Source organism: Pezoporus wallicus, unplaced genomic scaffold (assembly GCF_028554395.1).
Source record: "Pezoporus wallicus isolate ANWC-B61680 ecotype Strahan unplaced genomic scaffold, APGP_CSIRO_Pwel_v1 contig_6814, whole genome shotgun sequence".
Classification (NCBI taxonomy): domain Eukaryota; kingdom Metazoa; phylum Chordata; class Aves; order Psittaciformes; family Psittacidae; genus Pezoporus; species Pezoporus wallicus.
The window spans coordinates 2,773,156-2,799,301 of NW_026639755.1; the positions used below are offsets into that span (position 1 = coordinate 2,773,156).

General features: G+C 40.9%; 1 protein-coding gene across 1 annotated transcript in view; it reads right to left on the minus strand.

Moving 5' to 3' along the window:
* The window catches only part of CRYBG3 (crystallin beta-gamma domain containing 3), an 88,644-nt gene that overhangs the window by 62,184 nt on the left and 314 nt on the right, over positions 1-26,146 (minus strand). Inside the window, exon 2 of the mRNA XM_057415954.1 lies at positions 10,800-10,878. Coding sequence (XP_057271937.1) covers positions 10,800-10,878 — 79 coding nt within the window. The remainder of the gene's footprint in view (positions 1-10,799; positions 10,879-26,146) is intronic.

A 26,146-nucleotide genomic window follows, 5' to 3' on the forward strand; every position in this document is an offset into this window, starting at 1 on the left:
ATGATGCAACTTCACTGGTAGGCATCACAAACACCACATTTAATCATGTTTCCAGCTTCACAATTTGCAAATGCTCTTTCCCTGGACTAAGATGTTCTGGGAAATACCTTCCCCCTGATCTCATCCTTTTTGGTTGGTGCCATATGACATTGCTGCCTTCATCTCTCCAGTAAAATCTTTGTAATTTCAATCCCTGTTTCAACCCAGTTTATTAAAGCAGAACAAAGTTACCCCTGCTTTTCTTAAATTAAATCCTTTCTGCTCAGAAGGAGAACATGAACAAAAAGTCCTATCCAAATTTTTGTTGTGTCAACAATAACTTTGGGTAAGAGTAATTGGTCTGAATTGGGTAACACCTACCCATTTAATCTCAGCAGAAGGCTACTATTTTCATTAGGCCATTAATCCTATTTCAACTTGATTTGTTAATAGTCCATCCAGGACCATGTTAATGATGAGAAAAGTGTTTTAATGAACACAGTATAATTCTTAACTGTGGAACAGTTAAGTTAATTGGAACAGCAATTTCTTAAAAACTTGCAAGTTATACTTAGTGATGCTGGAGCACTGCTCTTTAATCTTCAAGAAACAACTTTTTCACCTTTTTAATACAAACAGCAGGTACAATTTCTTAAGTGATCAGATGTATGTGTTGAAAATGGAACCGTTTATGTGAGAGTAGAAATTGAATGAATGGCGCTAATTTGTCCTTAAGAAATCCAGACAACCTCTTTTCTTCAGAGGCAAGACACCTAACCACATTAAACTTTTAAGTAAGCTTCCTAAAGCAGGTCGAGTCAAACTCTAGCATTTTTTCATCCCACCTGCTTCCCCACATGCTGCACTAATCATTAGCGGATGGGTCAGCAAAGGGATGTAGGCATGCCTGTCATACTTGAGGATTTACTACTTTACAAGTCACCTCTACCCAAACCCACTGCAGAAATGAAAACAACAGTGCAGCTTACAGATGCACCACACTGCGAGCTGGTATTTTCAGAATTAGGCAAACTATGCAAGTAACATGCAAACGTGGGATGAATCTCTTGAACAATTAACTTTATGTCATAGGAACTAAATACTTTGCATGAGGAAATGCAAAACAGAAACAAGGGTTGCAGCACTCACAGCACTGTGTACAGTCCTTGTGTCCTCAACATAAGAACATGGAGCTGTTGGAGCAAGTCCAGAGGAGGCCACGAGGATAATCAGGGGCTGGAGCACTTCCCAAACAAAGACAGGCTGAGAAAGCTGGGGTTGTTCAGCCTGGAGAAGAGAAGCTACATGGAAGAACTCATAGCAGCTTCCAGTATCTGAAGGGGGCCTACAAGGATGCTGGAGAGGGACTCTTCTTCATCAGGGACTGTAGCAATAGGACAAGGGGTGATGGGTTCAAATTTAAACTGGGGAAGTTCCAGTCATATATAAGGAAGAAGTTCCTCACTGTGATGGTGGTGAGGTGCTGGAACAGATTACCCAAATAACTGATAAATGCTCCATCCCTCGCAGTGTTCAAGGCCAGGCTGGATGGAGTCTTGGGTGACATGGTTTAGTATGTGGCGTCCCTGCCCATGGCATGGGGGTTGGAACTGGATGATCTTAAGGTCCTTTCCAACCCAAACCATTCTATGGTTCATCTTCAAAGTTCTACTGTCACAGTTTCTTCTTTTACTTTAATACCTCAGCATTCTCCAATATCAGGTTTTCATACAACTTCTAGTGAGGGAGGGCAACTCTCCTTTGTTCTGTGATTGGCATCATTCACTCAAATTTATCAATTTAAAAGCATATCTCAGTGCAAGAAGTGCACACAAATCTCATTTTCTCTGCAGATAAAACCATTATAGGCTATAAGCTTTTATATTAACTACTATGGTATCTATGAATTTAACAGCTAAATGCTGTTAATAGTAGTTATAACAGTAAAATGCTACAAAAGAAAACACTGAAAACTTGACAAAGTTTAGCACCTTTTTGTTATTACTTGTTTGTTATTTTTTTCTAAAGTCATTTGCATTCAGGAACTAATGCGGGGGCTTTTTTCCTACAGATAACTAAGACTTCAAATATGGCTACATCTCTGTATGTGAAATGCTTCCCCTAGCATCTCCGAGACTTAATGCTTGTAAAGCCTGTGCTTCTTATTTGTAAACATAATTCATGCTCTGCATGAAAAGCTGTTTTGTAGTCTCTGTTTCCAGAAACAGAAATCTATTTAGACTTTCCTTCCCCTTTAATCTTTCTTTCCTTACTTATCTTTTGGTAAATCAAAAGAACAGGAAGTTTTAAATGAAAGGGTCCTTCCCTACCTTTAACCATAAATAGTCTCTTGCATAAAAAAAGCCCTGGAGAACATTTACACTGTGCTAACTTGAAGATACATGCAGATATTAAGTCCCAACACAGAAACTATGCAAATCCTTCTTTCTTCCCTTCAATATAATCAATCCTACTCTCCATATACTCTCCCTCCTGCTTCACTTTGCCTTTGCAATAAAAGACAGCATGAGCTATTGGTGCTTTAACATTTGCCCATAAGAGCTCAATTCAGTCAAAGTTTGAACGTTTGAACTGTTCGCACTACAGATTCCTAAGCCTGCACTTTAAGCTAAAGCCAAATTCAAACTACTGAGACAAAAGCACATGAGCTGTAAAGCCAGTAAGCCTTTAGCACAGCAAGAGCCTTCAGGCACCAGCGCCTGACATGCAGCAGTATGATGGCAATTCCACAAGGCAGTATCATGACAACTTTCACTTATTTCACTTATTATTTCCCATGCCTTTCTCTGAGCTTGACAGAAACCCCCAGCAAATGCTCAAGAAAAAAAAAAAAGAGGGGGTATACGCAAAGTAACCCTTTCCCTGGTAAATCCCACCAGTTTTCAACAGTCAGAGCCTTTAGTTGACCTCAACAGAGCAACTGCATCTGTGCTGCAGTTAGGCTTAAGCACTTCGATATTCACACCACCAGTGACTCTTGTATTAGTTATACTTCATGTCATCAGTTAAGAAAATAAAACTTACAAAAGGAAAAGTCCTCTCCAGTGTCAGAGCAGTATCAACAGTTTCTCAGGCTTACCACACAAACAACAGTTTCTGACTGAAAACTTACCTGCCACATCCCCTTTGGGATCCTTGCTGGTGCAAACACAAGTTTTCCTGCCATAGTGTTGTCTTTCTGCTCCTTCTGCATACAGTCAGCAGTCTTCCCCTTACCTCCCCGTTCCCACTCTCCATGAGCTTTCCTGCTTGTGACATGTTTCATAAAGCTTTAATTAGCTTTTACTCTTTCAGCAGCTAGTTACTGAAAAGTCTCACTGGGCAAGCCTTAGGTAACCTTGCCTGACCTTCCATCTGACCCTGCTTTAAGCAGGAGGTTGGGCAACATGACATCCTGGGCTTCTTTCAACCTGAATTATCTTATGGTCCTGTGGCCTCACATGCAATGAGGCTGGTGTAGAAGGGAAGCTCAGCAGAGCATGAAACAAGATTATGACTTCAATCAGGTGACTGAAGACACTGCAGCAGTAACTGAAGCTGCATCTACTGGGCAGTCAAGTTGTGCTGGCTCACCTTTCTGGAGCAACCGCTGCAGAGTGCCTGGCAGTCAGGACTCACGATGTCATGTCTCAAGCTGACTCTCATGTGAGCTAATGTACTCAAATGGCAGACTAGGTATGTTTTCGAGGCTGTAATACGCTCCTGACTAGCACGGACATACGCCTAAAGGCTAACCGTACCTACGCAATCGGGGACAGGGCTTGCTACCAGTGTGTGCCCCCCAAAGTGCAAAGAGCAGCTGCAGCAGCGCAACAGCACCCTGAAGAGGGATTGCCTTGCCAGGTTTGCCTTGCCTCCTGTATCAGTTGAGAACAGCCACCCTGGTAGCTGGCATCTCTCAGCAGTCGGGTGGCAGAAGTTCAAATTGCCAGAGGTTCTCATTCAGCAGGAGTTATGTCTGTCTGCCAAGAATACAATCTCTTTTATTGCCCTAACAAGTGAATGAAATGAAAACATTAACAGCATTAAAACACAGATCTCTGTGAACAAAGAATTAGCTTCCAGCCACAACAGCCAGACATTTCGGATTGCACTCCCAGCAAACGAATGCTCATTATGAAGCAGAAACTCCAGACAGCCGCGTGGAGACCTCTCACAGACCACAGACAGCCTGTTCTGCTGCACTGGGAGCTGCTGACGGAGGGACATTCTGTGTATTGTGTGTGCACTTTAACCAGTGCATCCCACTCGTGGTTGTGGGAGAACATGGCCAGCTATCAGGATTTTAGGATTGTCATTGATTCACCCCAGGGACCTTCAACAAAACCATTTAACCCCAACATCCCAACTGTCTCATCCAAGAAATGCTCACAGCACTATTCCAGAATTTCTGTTTGCCAGTATGTAGAAACAGTAAAAGACTTTCAGATTGAAGTGCTGGGTGCACAAAGTAGCATGTTTAGGCATTGCTACCTCTAATACTGTAACGTTAACCACATTCCTAGCCTTAGCTTTGACCTTTCAACATAGCTGAGATAGCTGCATTTCATTGAATAGTTACGAGCATCTCATTTATATGTCACAGTTTGTACATTTTGCACGCTAAACAAAATCCACAGTGAAATAGTTTGAGTTGCTGGCAGACTAATATAGCCCCACAATGAGCCACTACCGAAGCTCCTCAGCAGATTTCCCTTCTCTGGGAGACTAAAGCTTCTTTGGTGTAATCTCCCACTTGTTTGCAATGAGTGGGACACACTGAGCTTTGTTAACTCCGCACATGAAATAGGCTTTCATTTCTTCAGCTACTGTGAGGAGAAGAAGTTAGGCGTTCTCAACCAATGGGAGGCAATATACATAGGAAAATGGACCAGCCATACAAAGAAAGATTAGGAACAAGAAAACCGGCATGCTATCAAGAAAAGAATCAGGGAAAGTACTACCAGACAGTGAAATACATGATAAGCACAGACCACCTAAAAGTCCACTGATGCTAGCGTTCATGAGAAAAATGGACTTAAAAAACACACGGTCAAAGTGGGGTCTTCCTATTTATGCCAGTAATTTGAGTGGTGATAGAGGGGGGGTTCCACCACTGACAAAAACTATTTAGTCTTAACTAAAAAATACGTTTTAAATAATCAAAGATAAAAATACAAACCCCCAAGATTAACAAAGACAGCCTTGGTGTTTTGGGGGGATTGCAGCTAATTGTGAGCTCTGTATCTCTACAAATAACTGATGCTTTGAATCTCTGAATACTCTGGCTTTTTTATATCGTGGAGTTTTCCTTTCACATCCTCGTTTCTCTGCTTGTTTTGACATGAAAAAATCAGGTCACGACCACCCCGGAAGATAAGAATAACTAGAGAACTAAAGAAATCATGGCATCTTCATAACCAGGAGTGAAAGTTAAACAACAGGAAGAAACTTTTAAACTTTGTAAATTTTGCATTTTTTAAAAGAAACCTATTTAAATTCTGTGACTATTTAACATTTGAAAAGACTATTGCCTCTGTTGAAAGTTCAGGAATGGGACTTGTTTACCCATCTGAATTCTTAAAACATCAAGGAGTCCTTAACATAGACTTGATTTGTGAGATGAGTAAAGAAAAGATGAAACATTGTCTGCAACTCTAGCGTTCTCCTAAAATCTGAGAAGTACCCAGACCCATCTTCCCTGACAAGGAAACAAACCCCAAGGTGGCAAGGGTGAACACTTCAAATGAAAAGGTAAAGGAGGTACCAATCTGAAATAAAGGTTCTGCTAGGCCACCTTCACAGGGTAATTGTTAACTTGGTGAAAGCCTCTAGAATGACAAAGTGTACAGTTAAAAATTCTGTTCACACCATTTACAGTTACTGCAAAATTTCTCCCTTCTCTATTTTCTCCTGAGATTATGGCAAAGCTCTGATTAAAGATTAAGAATTGTAACCATTGCCTCATTACTCCATTATCTAGTATGGAGTTGGAGAGAACAGAATTATTTAGCTTATTTCCATTGTTTCCTCTCAATTCTCCCAGTATTACACTTCCCTTGCTTTTTAGCGAAAACGTTTTCACAGACATGAAATAATTTTCTCTTTTACTTGACGATTCCCTGATATTTGAAATTAAATAAAAAATAAAGGTGGAATTACTTAGATAACATACATATGAAATAAATACAATATAAAATAAAGGCAAGACAGTAGGCTTAATTATGACCTCTAATTTCTTGTAAAACTTTAAGTCAGAATTGGGGATATTCCCTAGAACAGGTACATATCTTCAGCAAGTTCACAGGACATTTTTTCAAACTTATATGAATTCACACACTGAATGAAAAATGGTGTGACAGAGAATTACAGAACAAATTAGCCTGAAAGGAATGTGGCTGAGGAGGTCAGGTATTCTAAACTCCTGCTCAAAACAGCTCCAGTTAGAGCAGGGCTTCTATTTCCAAGGATAAAGATTCTGCAACTTCATTGTTCCAACCTGTCCCAGTATCTGACCACTCTTATGGTAAAGAGGAAAAAAGAAGAAAAGGGAAAAAGTCCTTGTAAGTGACTGGAATTTCCCATGTTCCAACTTGCACCCGTTGCCTCCTGTCCTATTTGTTCCAACTCCAAAAAGAATCTGGCTCCATCTTACGATGTAATTGCAGTTCTTGCCATCAAATTTTAAAACCATGTCTACTGTTTAAATATAGCCATCTTTATGTTATCTTGAAATGAAATTCATGTGAGAAAGCAGGGCTACAGAATAATATAATCTCTTCTCCATGTTCACAGCATACAGGAGTACTTGTCAGAGGGCGATTAGCAAGAGGTTTAATTTGTAGTAAGGAAGCTTTAGATGGGATGTTAAAAAAGACATTCTAATTATAAGGTTTATGAAATCAGTTGAACAGTTGTCTGGTGAAGTTGCAGAGATCTTGGAGATCTCCATCCCTCGAGGTCTTTCAGAACAAGTTAGACAAACTTCTGTCAGGTATGACAGAGATCTCACCTTGGGGCAGAGCAGTGGACTAGATAATCTTTGCACTAATTTCTGCCCCTGTGTTTCCTAGGAAGGTTGAGACTGCCTCTGGTTAATCCAGGTGGCTAGCACCCAAGCTTGAGCCTATGGCCCAAATTATAAAATATTTAATGCTACTGAAATACTGGTCTAAATTACACATTTGACATATCACATTTGTACCTACTTTTGCGAACTGCATTTGCTTGACAGTGCTCACTTAAGTGAACTATGCTGAGATGGTTAAGAATTCTTTCCTAATCAGTTGTGGGAGAATGTGCTCTTTCCTCCATGTGCTGCTACAGGAAGGATACCTGGGTATGATCGGCAGCCAAGTGAATTTGCCTAGACTATTGAGGCAAAGCCTTCGGCTGGATGAAAACCTCAGACAGGGCAAGCCTGGGACCTAAGGCATTTACTACTACTGAAACTAACCCAAGCACCCACCACCACTGCTACTGCTTCCATACTGTAATACAGGTAGGTTAGACCTGCGGCACAAGCACATACAACAGGAGCGTTGTGTGATTTCCAAGCTGTACTGACACGATGCTCTCCAGCACGTCACTCGCTACAATCGTAGTGTTAGCTTACTTGGTAGCTGTGGTTCCACACAATCCAACCGGCACCTATGTCCCAGTTGTAAACCTCTGTTTTAAGGGCATTACCTAAAACATACTTTTGCAGGAAGCACTACTGCAATATTCCTTTTAGAAATACAAGTCCCTGTAGCACTAGAAGTGAGGTTAATAATATGCTACTGTGTACTGGACACTATGTAATACAGATACTTTGAACACTAAAGATGAAGTTCAAACCATGTTTACATCCACAAAACCATCTGTTTCACAATTACATCAGTCAAATAAATAGAACATTTACTCAGAAAGAGCACTGTTTACAGCTCTAGTTAAAAGAAACAGCAGTGGAACAGAATCTGTAAATAGTGGTGCAAACTTTCTGGCACATATATTTCAGTGATGTTTTCTCAAAAGTGGTCAAGTGATGATTGATAAAGTCACCTTGGCACAGAAAGATTAGGCTTCACATTTTCATAATGGCGACTATGAAAATAATTTTTCCTCCCTCTATGAGCTAAATATTTAATCACAGAGAAAAAATAAGCAGGGGTAAAGTACAGACCTGGTAACTAAAGTGCTTAGAAGAGTCAAAGAACTACCATAGCACAGCACGTTTCTCAGCTTCGTTCTCTTTATCAGACATAATTTAGATGTCCAACCTTTGCTGCTAAATGAGACTTAGAGTTCCCCCCCACTATTTTGCCCCTGGCCTCCAACTGAGATAGCCAATGAATATACAAAATCACAGCATGCAAGTCTACATGTAAGTCTATCAGAAACATGATAACTCATTAACTTGGTGCCAGACAGACACAATATGGTTTCAACTTTTAGTTGCCTAAAACATACCTTTAAGTACCTTTAGTTACCTGAAAGGCCTAGGTAGAAATACAGTTCAGACACATACACATGAATGGAAACCTGCCCAAACCCCATCCATGTAGATACATATTTAGACTATTCCTCACAAAGTACACTTCCCATACCAACAAAACCTGCTTTCTTTTTTTTCCAGCTGACTCAATGAAAAAACCCAAAACACCTTTCAATACCGAACATTACCCCTTTCAAATGAGACAGCCTAAGTTCTCTCCAGTGTTCAGCTGCATTCTAGTGATCTTTGCACACAACAGCTTATTTTGGACAGTGTTGGCATCGGACAGTATGGTATTATCAAAATGCAAGTGTGTGTTGGAGGAAACAGTGGTAAGAAAAATATTTTCCTCACAAAAAAAAAGGGGGGGGGGGGGGAAGTAGAAAATACTTTCTTCACCTCCTCAGTTTTTACTATCTAGTTGCAATTTCAGTGCACACAAGATATGAAGTTATAGTGCTAAAAGTACTTATTACTATACATATGAAACAGTTCAAGAGAATCAGAAGATTTTTGATCAGCTTAAGAAAGAGGGAAGTAAGCGAGACAGGAAGCTCTCAGTTGAACAGCCAGCACATTCTAGTAGTATGAAAACTGCACCTTTCTTCTAAAGCCTATACAAACACCAGGTATTATTTCAAAGAGACTGTAATGTACACTGTAAGACTTCTGAACATAGGTCAATGACAATACAATTAGACAAAAAGTTATGGCAAGAAAAAGAAAACCAATCAGATATTTGGAACAAAACTCTAAAGCATTAATATTGGCACCAACTTTTAGTACAGCATTACAAAAACACAAGTTTCAAGCAGAAGACTTTACTGCAATGAATTTAGATTCAGCAGGAAAGATTCCGAATTTGGGCTTTTTTAAATTAAAAAAAAAAGAAGTAAGATTTAGGTTTTGGCAAGAAAGAAACATTCTCCAGGCAACTTCAACCTGTTGTGTTCCCTTTGTTCTACCTCCATATCTCGCTTGTTCCTTGAGACACAGCCCTCTTCATACTTCCTTTTAAGCAGTTCCTGGCGTTTATGCCATGTGCATGTATGCTAAATAATTCTCCTTCCTCAGTCAAAACTTTCTTCAACAGGAAAACCTAGTTCTGAATGTTTCAATGATCTAACACTGAAAAATAGGATTAAGAAAAGAAGAAAAACAAAAGCCAGAAAATTTACTTCTCTTAGAGTAGAATGTCTTCTGATTTATCAGATTCCTTTCTGCCCACAAAATCAATAGTCCGTGATTTATGGTAACAGGAAGGAATTCAGTAGCATTTTCCAGGAGCTCAGAACTGACAAAAGTTGGCTTGAAGCCACAGAGCTCCTGAACAAGTGCCACTACATTGTTTCCCACCTTTGTTCAGCATGGAATTGTTCTTGAGCTAATAACCCTGTTGGACTAAACCTGGTCTTTTTAAAGGCAACTGCTGTGTCACGTTTGGTAAATCCCAAACAAATGGACCCTAGATGCTGAAGATGCAACTACACAGAGACTCTAGGCCATACAGGAAGACCACCACTTTCTTCTTCATACGCTGTTAGTACTCAATAAATGCAACACAGGATAGAAATCTCAGATTCAGTGTGTTAAGAAACCTGTGGCATCCCCAAATAAATCTGGCAGGCTAGCCAAGGCCCTTTGGGGGAAGTAGCCACAATAGTATCCACATTAAACTAAAACAACTAGGAAAAGGAAATCAGCAAAGATGGCTGTTATTCCCAGGCCTTGTCCATAATTAATGTCGTACATAATTATTTACAATACCATTATGTTGGGTCAAGCGACTTAGGAAAAAGCCCTAATCACAGAAAAGCATGTCCTTTTTTTTTCCAGTAAAATACTTATAGGACAAAACAAGCATGATTAACATGGATAACACTGGTGAAGAACAGCTGACATGCATATGAATTTCAGCAGAAAGATCTTACAGTGTTTTGGTTGGCAACCAGTAGACCCTCAGGCAGGCAAACACTTGCTGGTTAGATATTATAAAGTATATAGAAATGGGGCTTTAGAGGAACACCTGAAACCATAGTTTGATACAAATACTAGCTTCCTTCTTCACTGGTTAACTACATGTAGAATTAGCACTAGACTCCCACTCCTTTAATGTAAGTAAAGACATCAATTTTGTTTTAAGAATGTGAAGCACAGGCAGGTTTTGTGTCTTCTGCATGTGCATTAGTACCCACTCTGGCATAATGGACCCTAACCCAGAATATGGCAACCAAGTGCCCCATTGCAGTGCGGGAATACATCCAACATCAGAACACTAGCCAGCAGTCACAAGAAGAGGTAGCAGGCTTTAGCTCAGTTAAATATTAGTAAATAAAAATCATACCTTAAAAAGTGCAGGCAGAGTTGTGTTTTCCTTTTGGTGGCTCTTTGAATTTATGGCTTCGCTCCCTTTGTTTTCAGAACTGAAAAACAAAGATATTTTGTAACACTAAGGACTTGCATTATTCAAGTCTATCGGAGAGCCAACACAGAATCAATTTAAACACCAGACAACATTAACTTAAAAGGACAGAAGAACTTACTTTCCAAACCACAGCCCATATTCTGTACATACTGCAACTGAAAAAAGCCATGCCCCAAAAAGCCAGGTTTTCAAACACAAGCATTCAGAAATGGCACACAGCAGTTTAGTTCTTCCAGCTAACCCAAACCCTAGCTTACTGTGTATTATTTTCTGCTGCAAAACAAAAAGGTATTATAGCTCAACCACTCATCTACCACAGCAGCACTCACTGCCATGGCACTACCTGGCACACCTGGCAGCTAGAACTTACTCCCAGACATTATACTGAGGACTGTGATTGAGTGTAATGTACTCGGGGCAGATGGAAACACCACAAATCACAGCTACCACTGTTCAGTGAAGAGTTATTAAACGGCTTTGCAGGCAAATTCAGAAGAAAATTTAGGAAAGTAATTACAGGCATGTTGTTCTTGCCAAGAAAACATTCCCTGTTCCATTCTAAGAGTCAGAAATCCAAAGTCCCATATACCCTTATTGCCAGTTTAACTTGGTCAAAATTTTCTTCAGAACCCCTCTTTGGAATGAAGGGAACCATTCTCCCCCCGACTCTGATTCTTAGAAGGATCCTTAAGCACAATCCAGCTGAAAATATTCTAATCAAAACCTTCGTGCTACATGCAATTTAAAAGCATGAATGTTTCAAAGAAAATGCTAGAGGATGTTAATGACAGACATCAGTTCATGCACTGCATACCACAAGCTGAATTAAAATAACTTTGCACCAATATATCATGTGAGGAATGCTCAGTATTGAAGAGAAGTCATAATCATTCACATAAAATCCTCATCTATTTTAGAAACTTAGCTTTGCTGTTGACAAATGGACAAGCCCTTACTTCTGAACTTGTATGAAGAGATGAACTGAAAGCTGTTTAAGTAAAAATTAAAACCCAATTATTTGCATTTTGGTGTCTTTCTGCTAAGATTTCAAGCTCAACATGATCCAGCAGTGTGCACTTACAGCCCAAAAAGCTAACCATATGCTGGGCTGCATCAAAAGGAGCATGAGCAGCAGGACAAGGGAGGTGATCCTGCCCCTCTAGTCTGCTCTTGTGAGACCCCCCCCCCCCACCTGCAGTACTGCATCCAGCTTTGATCAGAGGGCTGGAGCACCTCTGCTATGAAGACAGGCTGAGAGAGCTGAGGTTGTTCAGCCTGGAGATGAGAAGGCTCTGGGGAGACCTTCTAACAGGCTTCTAATACCTAAAGGGGGCCTACAAAAATATCTGGAGAGGGACGTTTTACAAGGGCATGCAGTGGTAGGATAAGGGGAATGGCCTTAAACTGAAAGAGGGCAGATTTCTACTAGCCATAAGGGAGAAGTTCTTCACTATGAAGGTGGTGAAACACTGATACAGGTTACCCAGAAAAGCTGTGGCTGCCCCATCCCTGGCAGTGTTCAAGGCTAGGTTGGACAGGGCTTGGAGCAACCTGCTCTAGTGGAAGGTGTCTCTGCCCATGGCAGACAGGGGGGGTACATCTAGGTGATCTATAAGGTCACTGCCAGCCCAATGGTTCTATCATTTGGAGAAAGGATTTAAACATACTGGAACTCCTACTGCCACTGACTGTTAACCACAGGAAAGCACGTCTCATTAAGACTTCTGAAAATGAAGGTTTTCCTCTTTGTGTGGTTTAGGCATCCAAGCTAAATATACGTTGGTATACACACAAATACAAAAGCCAGTCTGACTATATGTTAGTTTCCTTCTCAGCTGCTCAGAGACAACATTTCCTGAATAAAAATGAGAACAGCACTCTCCTGCAATTAAGTTTTTCAAGACCTTCCAAATCTTTTCAGATACATCAAAAGAAAAGCTCCTTCCTCTCTTTTACAGATCATCTTCAAGTCGAAAACCACGTACTTTCACATCACCCCAGGTAATCTTCCATAATGCATTCATAAACACAAAGATGCTTTTTCAGGGAGAGCATCAGACAGAAAGTCATGGCTGTTCTTTGCTTCCCTGTCAGACAGGGCAGACCCTATTAATTTCTTCTGCTGTGAATGTGCTTCAGGAAGGAGCAATCACAACCACTTCTGGACAATCTGGCACACTAATAAAAGTGTTTCTCATTACATTTTGATTTTGGGTTGTTTTGGGGTTTGCTTTTTTGTTTTGGGTTTTCTTAATACAAAACCCCCACTCCTGTCAGATCTGCACGGCTTTTCCTGATGCTGATACACTTGACATGAACAAGAATTCCCTGTACATAAAAGCAGAATAATGATGTTGATCTCTACCAGACATTCTTCCGGGCTTCAGGAGATCACTCTTTATGGAACTTGTCTGCAGACTACAAATGAGATCCTTGCTTTCCTTCAGTATTGCCAGCACAGATCACCAGCACCCTTTTATCACTTTGTTTTGCTCATGCTCTTCGTATGTTCCCAAAACTTTTTTCACTTTCCTACTTAGTATTCAAAATATATGCCTGCATTACTTCTAGCTAGCCAGGCTTGGACAGATTGCTGTGAAATTCCATAGTGTACATACCAAACCCAAAAGAATGCAATTCAGCAGATAAGCATTGTAAAAATCAACAAGTCATAAGAAAGTATCAAAACTTTACTTTCCAGCATAAAATAAACCTAAACCTGGAAGCAATTCCCCATACCCTTTCATGGCTTACACTAGCATTTTTACATTCCTTAACCTTTTGCTTTAGGGTGTAGTTCCTCAATGTGCAGACTTTGTCAGCAGAACCAGCTTTAGAAACCTCCATGCCTTCCTCCTCTCAACCTCAGCTATCTCTTCCCACCCTTAACTCAGCTGAGCAGAGCTCTTAGTTAGGGCCATAGTCTTGCAGAAGAAAATCAAGGCGGAAGCAGAAGTTTCCATCAGGAAAAATCAGCCCGTGATCCAGTTTACAGTGCAGTGATTTGTACCAGCACTAATGAAGGGGCAATGAGTGCCACTCAACAGGCAGGAATGAGCAAGCACCAACCACTGCAGCTCTCTTCACAACTGCAGCTACTTTTTGTGAACCTCTTCTACCCTTAGCTAGTTTTCAATGGATCTTTGAAACAGAATGACTCATGCTGAATGAATGAAGTTTACAGTACAAAACCTTGATTTGCTGCAAACAGGCCTTTTGGATTGTTCAGGATAAAATTGTTTTGTTTTTCCCAAAGACTCAAGATACTTTTCACAGCCTAAACATCACAGCCCCAGTAACCGATGCCAGGTTTGGTACTTGGACTGGAGCAAAGGCTGTCTACAGCTCACTGGGCTCAAATGATGCAACTTACCACTTCCTACTACCAACCCCCTACAATTTTCAGGGGTTTCCCCCTTCTCATCATTGCATCAATAGCTTTACTGTCACTATTTACAAGTTTTGGAACACTGTGTTGTATTTCCTCCAAAAGTGCTCTGAAGAGGAAAATAAAGTAACAAGGCTCATAGGCCCACACACAACCCTGTGGCCCCTGTTGAAAAAATCCCATGGTGGAGCTAATGTAATTATGCCACACATATTCTTACACGGCAACATAAGACCATGTTGTCCATATAAGTCTATTCAGAGATGCAGTGAACACAATTCTTAAGCTATGACATTCACAATTAAAATGGATTCTTGGGAAATGTGTAAGATATTTAGTATTTATGCTGAAAATTATCCATTCAATTTCTTTTTATATGCCTATGCTATCCTTTTAATTAGTGGTTAAATGTTATACTTTCAAGAACTGTATTCTAAGAGGGTTTATATATATATATATATTTTTTTTTTTACAGGACAATCTCTGCAACTAAACATTGTTAGAAATGTTGACTTCATACCTACATGATACTACACCACCAAATTCTGATGCCTTTGATAAGAACTGAAAATAACAGATTAATATTACATACAAGCTTACCATGAATTAAGGATTCCACCACATGTGCATTTGGCTGCATCTCTATGAATAACATTTGGCTCCACAGAGTTTCAACCTTGCTTTGAGCTTTTCCAGATTGGTGCATTTTAGGAGTGCTTTGCCATGGCAGGGACTCAGTATGCAATCTCCAGCACATAGAAAGCTGGGCTTGTGCTTAACCTCACGGATTGGTTTACTGCATCAGTCAGCCAGCTCTTGGAGAGCATTTCAGCACTTGCTAAATTAGGAAGATGAAGCTCATGAGTCTTCAACTCCATGTTTCACAAACTACTGTTGTTACCTTATATACCCAGCAATAGGGCTCTACTAACCCAAGTTCTGAATCAACTTTGCACTTGCTTTTAAGATCCTAGGAAGGCAGAAAACACCTCTGCTACACCAACTTACTTCCATGGACTTCTGAAGTATACAGGCAGTCATTTACAAACTGTCACAACCACTTGTTTAACATACTTACACGGATACTACTTTCACTCTATAGATTAAGAAAAAACCCCACAAGTACATGATTATTAAATAATGCCCAGAGTAATAAAAACTCTGTCAAAATTAAGACTAGGAACTAAGCCTCTCATATACTCAAATTTGTAATCTACTGCCTTCCTGCTGCTATTTCTGCCAGACATTCCCTTTTCTCTTCCATATTACAGCATCCAACATGGATGGGTTAATCTTCAGCAAAGGTTGAGGGATCTCCTAGACTGTCATGCCAGCATGCCTAATGTGATTAGCATCACTCCCATTCTTTAAATAATCAAGACTGAACTCAAGTTACAAAAGATCCCGCTCTGTACCTTCTGCACAAACCTTTCTTTGTGGGATTTTCTAATGCTTTGTTCCTCTGCTGCTGAAGTTCTGTTCTGACCTTTCTGTAATACATGGACAGGTGGTGTCTGAATCAGAAGAAGGTTTGTGGTCCAAGTTTTTAATCATTACACTTATGCAGGGGAGGTTAGAGATTCGTATGGGGGAAATACTATTCTACACTGTTGCTCACACAAGAAGTAGGCGCATGTAAGAAGTGTGTGCGTCAGGTTAGTTAATGCACATCAGTGATCACAGTCAAGAAAAAAGAAATCAATTGAGCAAACTTAAATACATCTTTGCAAGACGTTTTCCAGCTCTAAAACCAGAGCAAGACAACTGCAAACAACCACATCTTCAAAAGGCCCTCACGGCATCTCTGTATGGCGCAAGAAGTCTGCTTCCTCCATCTTCGTTCTTCATAACAATTCCTTGGAACTTGCAAATTAAAAGCCCATCCCCTTCTTCCTTTATTAATCTACCCCACCCACGTTATGCACACAGCAGATTGTGAATGTGTTGTCAGATAAAAAAAAGCCCATGAGCTACAGGCTGCATGTAAGTATAATAAAGCACAGACACTTGAGTTTTGGCAAGGCTGACCACACACAGAGCTCACCAAATTGAAAGAAACCACTGTGACATTTTAGGTTCCTTTTACAAGGAGAAGGTACAGGGCTGCTAACTGCTGTTTGCGAAGGGGGAAGTTAATGGGCAGACTCTTAAGTAAACAGGGACAGTTGGCTAAAGCTCAGCTCAAGCCACACTGGATGTGAACTCTCCCTCCTCCCACTGCTCAGAAGCAAAGTGTCTTCCAGTGTGGCAGCTCCAGCATGTACTCCTCATGCAGTCCAGATGTTACCCGATAGGCAAGTGCTCTACCATTTTGCCATCTCTCTTTCTCTCTTTTTAGGGAAAGATGACTCCCTGAAGTCCAGTCCTCTTTGCTACTGCATTAAGCTATCATCACTCGGTTTAAACCGGTTTTCTCTTCAGATTACCTCAGAAACCATTTAGCCATTTGATGTGATGACTTGTAATGGTGGGAGAACAAGTAATGCCTAACCTGAAAGATGCCCCAGGGGGCCAAGAGGCAAAAAGCTTCTACACCTGGCTTTAGTGGCGTAATGCTAGTAAACTAAGCCTGACCTAATCATATATTTACCTATCCGGGTTTCATGACATCACTTGTGACATCTCCTTCCTAATATTTTCTAAACAGTTTTCCTCAAGATGATGTGTTTTTTGGGGATTGTTGATACAATTCACTCTTTGCTGGTGTCCTCACTTAGGCTAATGTCATTTTTAGGTTTCCCTTCTTGTTGGTTTATTTCAGCATTCTGGGCTGTAATGCCAGCTCCTGAGCCCTCGTTTTTATCTCTCTCTGAACAAAACTAAGGCTGCTCTCTGAGAAGTAACACCTCATTTGATCTTGGTGTCATGATTTCTTTCCAATTTTACTTAGTGCCAACACAGCAACGCGTTCAGTGGTGACCTTCCAGAAGGATATTTCAACAGAGAGACTGCTAACAAGGATCTCATCACCTAGTACTCAAAATCCATCTGTGCAAGAGCCTCCATGAAGAATGTGAATGAGCAGTAAACCACAAATCTAATCATACTATCAAATATAGATGTGCAAGACCAAAATCTCCACGAAGTTTCAACACACTTCAGTCTCAAACCACATCCACAGACCAGTAGTTGTTATGAAACTTTTATTATACATCTGCAAAGAGCCATAGGTTAACTAGCATTGTTTTCTTCTCTGTTCTGGCTTCCAAGTAGTAACTAAAAAGATAACTGCTAAAAATTCAGACCTTTTGATTAGTATTTTTCGATGCGTGCCAGTTACCCTACTTGCCATACAGACCCTTATGATTATGGAAGCTGGCCTCCTGCATAATCTAGATTATGAAATCTACCAAGGGAGACTTGTGACAAGCCTTTAACATCTGACCAGAAGATACTAGCTTTGATTAACAACCATCAAGCAATGGAAAATGTGCATTTGTAAATAAGACTTTTTCCACGTAAATTACTACTAAATTCCCTACTTAAAATTAGGCTGACTAGTTTGGTTCATCAACCCTCACCTCTCAGCTATGGGATCAACCTACATCTATGTGGGACAGATGACAAAGGCCTCAGGTTCAAATATCCTCACAGATCTACTATGACATGAAGCACTCACCTCTCATTTCCCTTCCAGTTATATACCTTGAGGCACAGTCATTCCTCAAAATGTAACCCTGTCATTTCAGAACCTTCTCTTAGACAAACTAAATGCTACTGAGCTACTTAATTTTACTGTGGGAGGGAGGTTTTCCAGACATCAAATTGTTCTGGAGCTCTTCTCAGAGCCCTTTTTAGTTCAGCAGCATCTTTTCCATAATAAATAGTAGACACCTCAGCTAAACTCGGTACTCCAGTAACCAGAGATCATCCACAGAATACATGTGCTTTGTTACTTAAACATCCCAGAATCACATTTTCTCTCCATGCCACCACTTTGCTTTATGCAAAGCTCATATTCAACCGCCAACCACACAACTTAGTCTGCTTTTAATGTCATCATCTATATGGCAATTCCCACACTTATTGCTCTAGTCATCTGCAAACTTCACATGCTCCAGCTTTGTCCTCTTTCAGATTACTTGTGAAGATAACAAATAAATTGATTCAAAAATACATCCTTTTAATTTTCTTCAAATACACAAAGTAGAAAATTATTTTTCACATCTGGTCTTTTTATAACTCTCCACATGTCAATTATTTAGCCCACCGCAATTACACTTGCAATTACTTCAATTTATGCATCAGCACCAAGTCAGATGCCTTAAGGAGTCTAAAGATACTATTTCAGCAGTTTATCAACTAAAGCTGCAATCTCATCAGCAAAACTGAGTTCGACAATTCCCATCCTCTGGTGACATTAGGACCAACATTGTGCTTATTAACATCTGAGGTCACCCAGTACCCTTGGTAAATCAACATTCAAACCTTACCCTTTAATTCAACCAAACACAATAGGCTTAAAAGTGAAATACCAACACCTTACTCTAGATATTAATATCACATTTGTGAAGCTGTTCGTGCACTGTGCAGGCAGGCAGAACTATCAGAACCTGATCTACAAAGAGAATTCAGGCAATTAAAGAGTCAAACTTCTAGCATGTATATTGAACGACATGAGCAAGGGTACACTAAACGTAATAGGTTAAATTAACCTAAAGGAAAACTGTAAAGCTCAGTGGCAACAAGACATGAGGAAATCAATGAATATTCCCCAAAACTGCCTTCTGCATCAAATGACAGTTAAAATACAATGGTATTTTAACATAAAATAGTAACAAGAGCTCCTTCCTCTGCTCTCTTCCTTCTTTCCCTCCCCCCCCAAGAGAATATTGCCTTTTTGAAAAGCTTCAAATGAAGAATTTTGGCCAACTTCTCGCAAAGATTCCCAATGCTAACACTGTTCCTGGGCCACCAAATGGTAACAGCAGTGACAAAGTCTGCTCCTCATCTCTGGCAAGGTTGTTGGGGCTTGTCTTAAAGAGAGGGGGAGAGTTTGCACAGAAATTAGAATCTGAAGTTTCTGGCTCCTATGCCTGTGCTTAAACTTAGGCCACACACACAGGGGAGGAGACAGAGAGACATTAAGATAAATGGAAATTATAAAAACAAGTTAGTGAGTTTGAAATTATAGGGTCAAAGGAAAGCAAGGCTGCTGTTTTGTTTAAAACAAGGAGCGAAGTGGAGGCAAAGGGACAGAAAGCAGAGAAAGGTAAAGGACAAAATAGAGTCAGGAGGAGGCAGGAACTTCGGCAAAAGAAGTGTTAACGATCAACTGATGAATTTAAGTGTTGGAATAGCACAAGATGTATTACATTCAATTAAACTATCCCACTTAGAAACTGGTTTGATTACAGGCGGCATTAGGCAAGTTAGATTGTTTCAACTGAAACAATGTTTCCTTTCAGACCTGCTTATGCTGCTTATTCACATACTGCTCTTTGCAAAGCTAGGTCAGCTTCATGTTCTGCATTAGCATCACTGTGTTATATGAGCTGTGTGAGCTACATGGAGTGCGTTACTATAAAATGAAGAGATTTGCTTTTAATCCTCTTTCAAAATGCAACTAAAAACATCAGGGAAAATAAAGATGATGTAAAATTAGAGGTATGCCACATTTTACAATGCAAATTTACAGTTAAAATACAAGAACCAAACCATGTCTTTACATTGAACATGTATGTACCTTAAAGTTCAAAGGCTACAACAAAATGAAATAAGTATGATGGCCCATGATCATCTGTGCTGAATAACTTAATCCATTTTACATGTTAGGGAATTGAACAGCCATACAAACGCTAGAGAAAAGAAATACAAATGTTTCCGAGTAGAGCATACTTTGATATCGGGCAGTATGATTATACCAGATTACATAAAGGTTTTTCTTCTGGCATCTGTCAAGTATAGTAACCAACATTAATGTAGAATCTGCTCCACATTTGCCAGTCTGGTTGCTTAAAGTTTCCAATATTCTTACAAAATAAATATGTCACTAGAACATAACTTGGTATAATACCAGAAACAGGTTTATAAACTATTTAAGTTTATTAAAGTTAAAATTATTGCATTAATAGAGAATAGACAGCCCATTATACAACTGTTACCAAACGGCATGTTTGCAAGGCTGGGGATCAACGATGGTACTTACAAAAAGCTTGAAAATAGGAGATATTAAAAATAAACACCCAGGAAAGCTTTAAAGCAGCAACAATTGCTGTCCTCCAGATAAAAAAAGCATAACAGAAGTTTAAACAGATGTCATTAAGAAGAAGCACCCATGAAATAAAACAAGCAAGAGAGACTGGTGTCACCAGTAAAAGGTAGCGAGCTCTTCTAGTCAGGCTGGAGCAGAACACTCTTGGTAGAGGCACACAACACTACTGCTTCAAAACAAGAAAATACTTTTCTGGTTCTCCCATTTTGCTTTGTGTGCTCACAAAAAATACTTCCTCCTACATTTTTCCATACATAATGCTGTCGACGGGTAAAGCACGGATCCACAGCGTTCATACGCTTAGAGCCCAAGACCTCCAAGCTGCTTAAGCAGATATACTGCCTTCAGTGAAATATTTAGCAACTTAAGGAACACTGCAACACTGAGAAAGCCAAGCCTCACTCTGAAACACTGCAAGTCCTGAAATCACATTAACACGATACCATTACAGACTATATTTCATGTAGCAAAATTGACATGAGAAAGCGAAATTACTTTCCCCACTCTTCATCAGGGACAGGACAGCGCTAGGACAAGGGGTGATGGGCTCAAACTGAAACAGGGGAAGTTCAGGCTAGATACAAGGAAGAAGTTCTTTACTGCGAGGGTGGTGAGGCACTGGCACAGGTTGCCCAGGAAAGTGGTAAATGTCCCATCCCTGGCAGTGTTCAAGGCCAGGCTGGACAGAGCCTTGGGCAACATGGTCTAGTGTGAGGCATCCTTATCCATGGCAGGGGGTTGGAGCTTTAGGATCCTGAGGTCCTTTCCAACCTGAACCATTCTGTGATTCTAAAATTCTATGACTAAGGAAACCCACACTTCTGATCTTGAAAGTATTCAAAAGTGATCCTGTGAAGTTGGTCAGAAACTGTAAGAATTATTTCAGAAGTGAAAATTAAAATACCAGAAGAATAGAGGTATCCCCCGGAAAGCCTACACAACACAGTTCTGTGCTACTTGTCTGGAAGGATAATAGTATATACTGAGTGAGTGCATACGCAAACAATATATGAAATCCAAAAACATTTCCAAACATGCTTTTCCATACTTCTAAGAAGTTTCAATGATAAGAAATACAATCCCCACAGCACCATGTTCTGAATTTTGCTTCTTTTCCACCTGTGAGCCTTCTGTTCACCAAAGACTGAGGAGTTTTCATCTTTGCAAAACTCTCTTTCTTAAAACCACAGACTTGAGAAATAGGTTTTTATTAACACTAGCCCTTATACCAATAACTGGCAAGCAGACAACATTGTTAACATTCAAAAAAGAGTGGTGTATGTGTGTGGGGAAGTTGCTTTGTTTCTTCCACAGAACATTACTATTATAATTAATACTCTAGTAACATTTCCTTTAGGAAATGTCTCACACATACATGGCCATCTGCTGGCCTTGCTCCTTCTGATCTCAGTCCCATGAAACATCTAGGTATGCACCTAATTCTAATCAAACAAGTGGTCCCACAGTAGTGCACAGAACTATTTACCTATTTATTGACAGGCAACCACTTTGGTAACCTGCTGGATCAGGGCTTTTGCTACTATTTTGAACTATCCTGCAATAAAAGACATAATAGAAAAATCCAGGAAGCAAAAAGAAACAAAACCCCCAAATTAACAAATGAACAGAAAATTTTCGTAACACATATTGCTTAGGGAAATCTAATTTGAATTTTTCTCTATGTTGGAAGTATTCCACTTGCTGCTTCCACAAACCATCATCCCTGATGTACGCTCAAAAATGAGTTAAATTTTAACAACAAATCCTACTGTGGGGGCTGGGGAGGAAGCTTATTAGAAAGCAGAGACTGATTTTCCCAGCAAACAATGGATTTCTTCAGAGGTGCCAATGATATCTGAATCAAGACCAGCCAGGAGATAGTAACTTCCAAAGAGCTACGTTTGAAATGTATTACTCCCCTTTCAATCAGTTCCCAGCAGTCCCCAAACGTGCAGTTTTTGCAGCTACAAAAATACATGTTCTTTGTAAACAGGAACAATGACTGGCAGCCCCAGAGGAAGAAAGAGACTCTCTAATCTCTCCTCAGGCAGAATAAACAAAGTTCTTCCACCTCTGAAAGCTCTTAGTCCAAATCTAATGGATGAACAGAACAATAATCTCATCCTGAAAAAAAAAACAAACACCCGAAAGCCCTCTAAACCCAAATAAAAGGATGCTATTCCCTGTTTGATGTCTCTAGTACACTTCAGTGATGCAGAAGAAATATATGGACAAGCCCAACAAAGGCACACATGCACTGATAATTTTTTGACCAAGCAACCAACAGCACTCGGAGGGAAAAACGTAAACCTGAAACGAACCTACTAAACGATATGCAGAATAACTAACAAATCCATAGTTTAGAGGAGATTTTGGTGGTAGCTCTGGGTTAAAGAGCTCAGTGAAAAGTGTTACACCTCCTTGGCAGCTTCTAGCATGACCTGAAAGGTCACATTTATTTGCAACACAACAACTGCTCAGCCACCGAAGCTGCATATTTCTGAAGGAATCTGCAGTGGATTGACTTGCACTGTAAAAGCTCTATTTTCATCCAGATGGACTAAAGAAACATACATTTCAAAACAAAACCAAACAACAAACAAACCCCAAACCAAACAGACTCCCATTAGAATAGTGAAAATTCAATGGGATCTTTTTCACCCTGGGGATTTAGACTACTCCAAGACAAGCACTGTGGTAACAAATAATCAATTTTGTATTACTGAAAACAGCAAATAACCAAGTGGAGCATAATGACTGCCTTTGATGGAAGTTAATGATAAAGAACTGTGCCTAAGCCATTGTTCAAAGCAGCCCCAACTCTCATGAACAAACGCTCACACGCATAATCTCGGTGGGAGATGCGTCACGTTTGTCTCTATTTTATGTTAAAGCCAAGTAAGCTGTTAACTCATGTGGTGTACTTTTTGCTGCTATGAAACTTGCAACTAATCTGGACGGGTTATTTTTTTTCCACAAGCAAGCAAGCCTCCAGCAATTCTCATGTTCATCAGAGCTACAAATTGCTCTAGGGCTAAGTTATTAACATAAGCTCTTCATCAAATGAGGGTCTCAGAAGAGTCTAAGACAGTGATTAACAAACACTGTAATTCCCCCCCTCCCCTTCCTCTCATTTTAAACCAGGGCCACAGTAGGTTTGGGGTTTGTTTCTTTTTAAGCTAAGTCTGAATTCAGTGCCCAGAGGAGGAGTGGGTAAGAGCTCCCTACCCTGCCAAGCTGAGGGGCAGCTATAGGGCTGGGGGCTTCCATCCAGTTGCTGTCGCCTAACTTATGGGAGCAAATGGAGAATGACTTTTGGATATACACAGGCTCATTTTTGCATGTTTTAAAAATTTAGGAAACTGATGAGTTCTGCACAGGCATTAAGCACGATGTGTGTCTCCAGAGGTCAATGCAGGTACGCGGGGAGTGTATTTGGCCCTGTATAACATACTGCTCCCTCTCCTGCCCTTTTTACTTAGGCCTTCTGCTTAATGGTAGGTTAAGTATCTCCATACATCAGTTTCTTTCTATATATTTCAGATTTGATCTTGTTCCAACATCTATCATACCAATAGCATGAACAGGAAATTAACCATCCCGGTATATTACACGTTTCTTGCAACACTTCACAGAAGATGTACTCCCCGACGAGCCTCACACACTCCACACCTTAACAATAAACACAGATAGCAGCCTTGGTTCCCCCTCACCACACACACGCTTTGTTCAGAGATCCATTTTTCTACACCGCCAAGCTCACTAAATAAACATGACAAGCAAACCTGCGGCACTCATCCCAACCCAGCGCTGTTTAATGCATGCAATTACGCTAATCTGTGAAGAAGGCTGCCAGTGGAAACCAAATACTAGAACGTCAGCATTCCTGACTAACGTGCCACGCTGCAACCCAGCACAACGAAAAAAAACCTCCTTAACATACCAAATGGAACTCCTCACACAGGGAGGGATTTTGCTTGCTTCTATTCCAGAAGTGAAAGCACCTCCAGTTAACTGCACAAGGAGTTCAAGAACAAGGCCAAGAGACCCAAGCCTCTTTGTACCTAGGTGGACTATCCCAGCTTCCTAATGAAGGAAAGGCTCCCGTCTGCAGGAAATGAAACTGTGATTTAGATAGAGATAACAGACTCCAGGTCCAAGTTAAGTGGAGCAGGTCTACCATGAGCGTTATCTACAGATAGGCTATTCAGTACACAAACCACTGCACTAGCATCACCCTCCTTCTCACCAAGGTGACCGCTATGCTCGTTTATTCCAAACCACAGTTGCAGGGAGCTGGCAAGGAGGGCTTCAATGAAACCTCTCTTATTGCTTCTCCAGGTCCTCAGCCACATCTAAGCCTTTTCCTTCTCCCATATCTTAACCACCCCACCAGACACAACTGGCACGCTACTCCCACAGCTGTAAAGATGTCCTTGATTCAGCAGCCTTGCCCGTAACTTTCCCGCCCCCAGGAAATCAGAAGCAATGCTTCATGCTCATGAACAGACAGTGAATCCTTGATGACATATTGGTCAGATACTTAAAGAAAACCTCTAAAGTTAAAAGTCCTCGTGGTGCACTTAAGAGACCATTTAAGATGGTCAGCATAAGACAGCAATAAGCCCTGATGTTTTTCACGACTGCCAAAACCACACAAAGCAAGATCCTAAAGGTTTCTCACTGAAAGAACTACTGTGATACCCACTATCTATGTGATTAAACCGCACTTACTTCTCTGCCAGTTCAAACACAAAGGTATGTAGTATCGAGAATGACTCACAGATTAAAACCAACACGTTAAATGCAAAACCAAATACTACACCTGAGGAAATAAGGCCTAGCCAGCTGGCAACTTTTCACCACAAAAATACCCTAATTAACCAGGGCCAATAATAAGGCTGCTTAGGAAGCAGAAGGAAACTTCAGCTGTGCTTCTTTCCTATGCACATGTAGGAATCAACCACCATAAAACAGAAAGGAAAAAAAAAAAAAAGGAAGAGGAATAAACACACAAGAAGTTTCCACACCTTTTCATCTTGCAAAGTCTCCCTGCACTAAGAAAAATAGTTATTAATACCCAGGTTTCCATAAACTACAGATTTTGCATCGAGACTTAAGCACATCAGTAACATCTATATTACATTAACGTCTGATTTATACCAGTCCAAAAGAAAAACAAACACCCCCCTCTAACCCTTCATGGACTTGATCTCTGCGTCCAAGGAAGGGGTACAGCCCCACCGCCGACACCCGCTTCCCCGGCACGGCCACGCAGTCTCCCTCCCGCACCGAACGCGTGTTTCAGGCGGGGATCCATGGTCCGGCGGGGCCGCGGGACGCCGGTGCTCTCCCACCACGAGAGCCCCTTGGCGTCGCACGGCCTCGACAAGCCCGGAGGGGCCCGCCCGCGCCGTGCCAAAGTTGGGTTAAATTAAAACCACCTCGGGCTCAGGCGCTGCCAGCAGCCAGGGGAGCACTCGCACACGCACCCCCGGTTCCAAACTCCGTGTGACAGGCCACCGCCCCGCACGGGGCCGCCGCTCGCCCGCCGCCGAGCCTGCTCTCTCCCAGGAGCCAGGCCCGCGTCTGCCCCGTAACCGGCCGAGCCGCCCTACGGCACCTCACCGCTGGGGCCGCAGCCCCAGGACGCCCGGGGAGCTT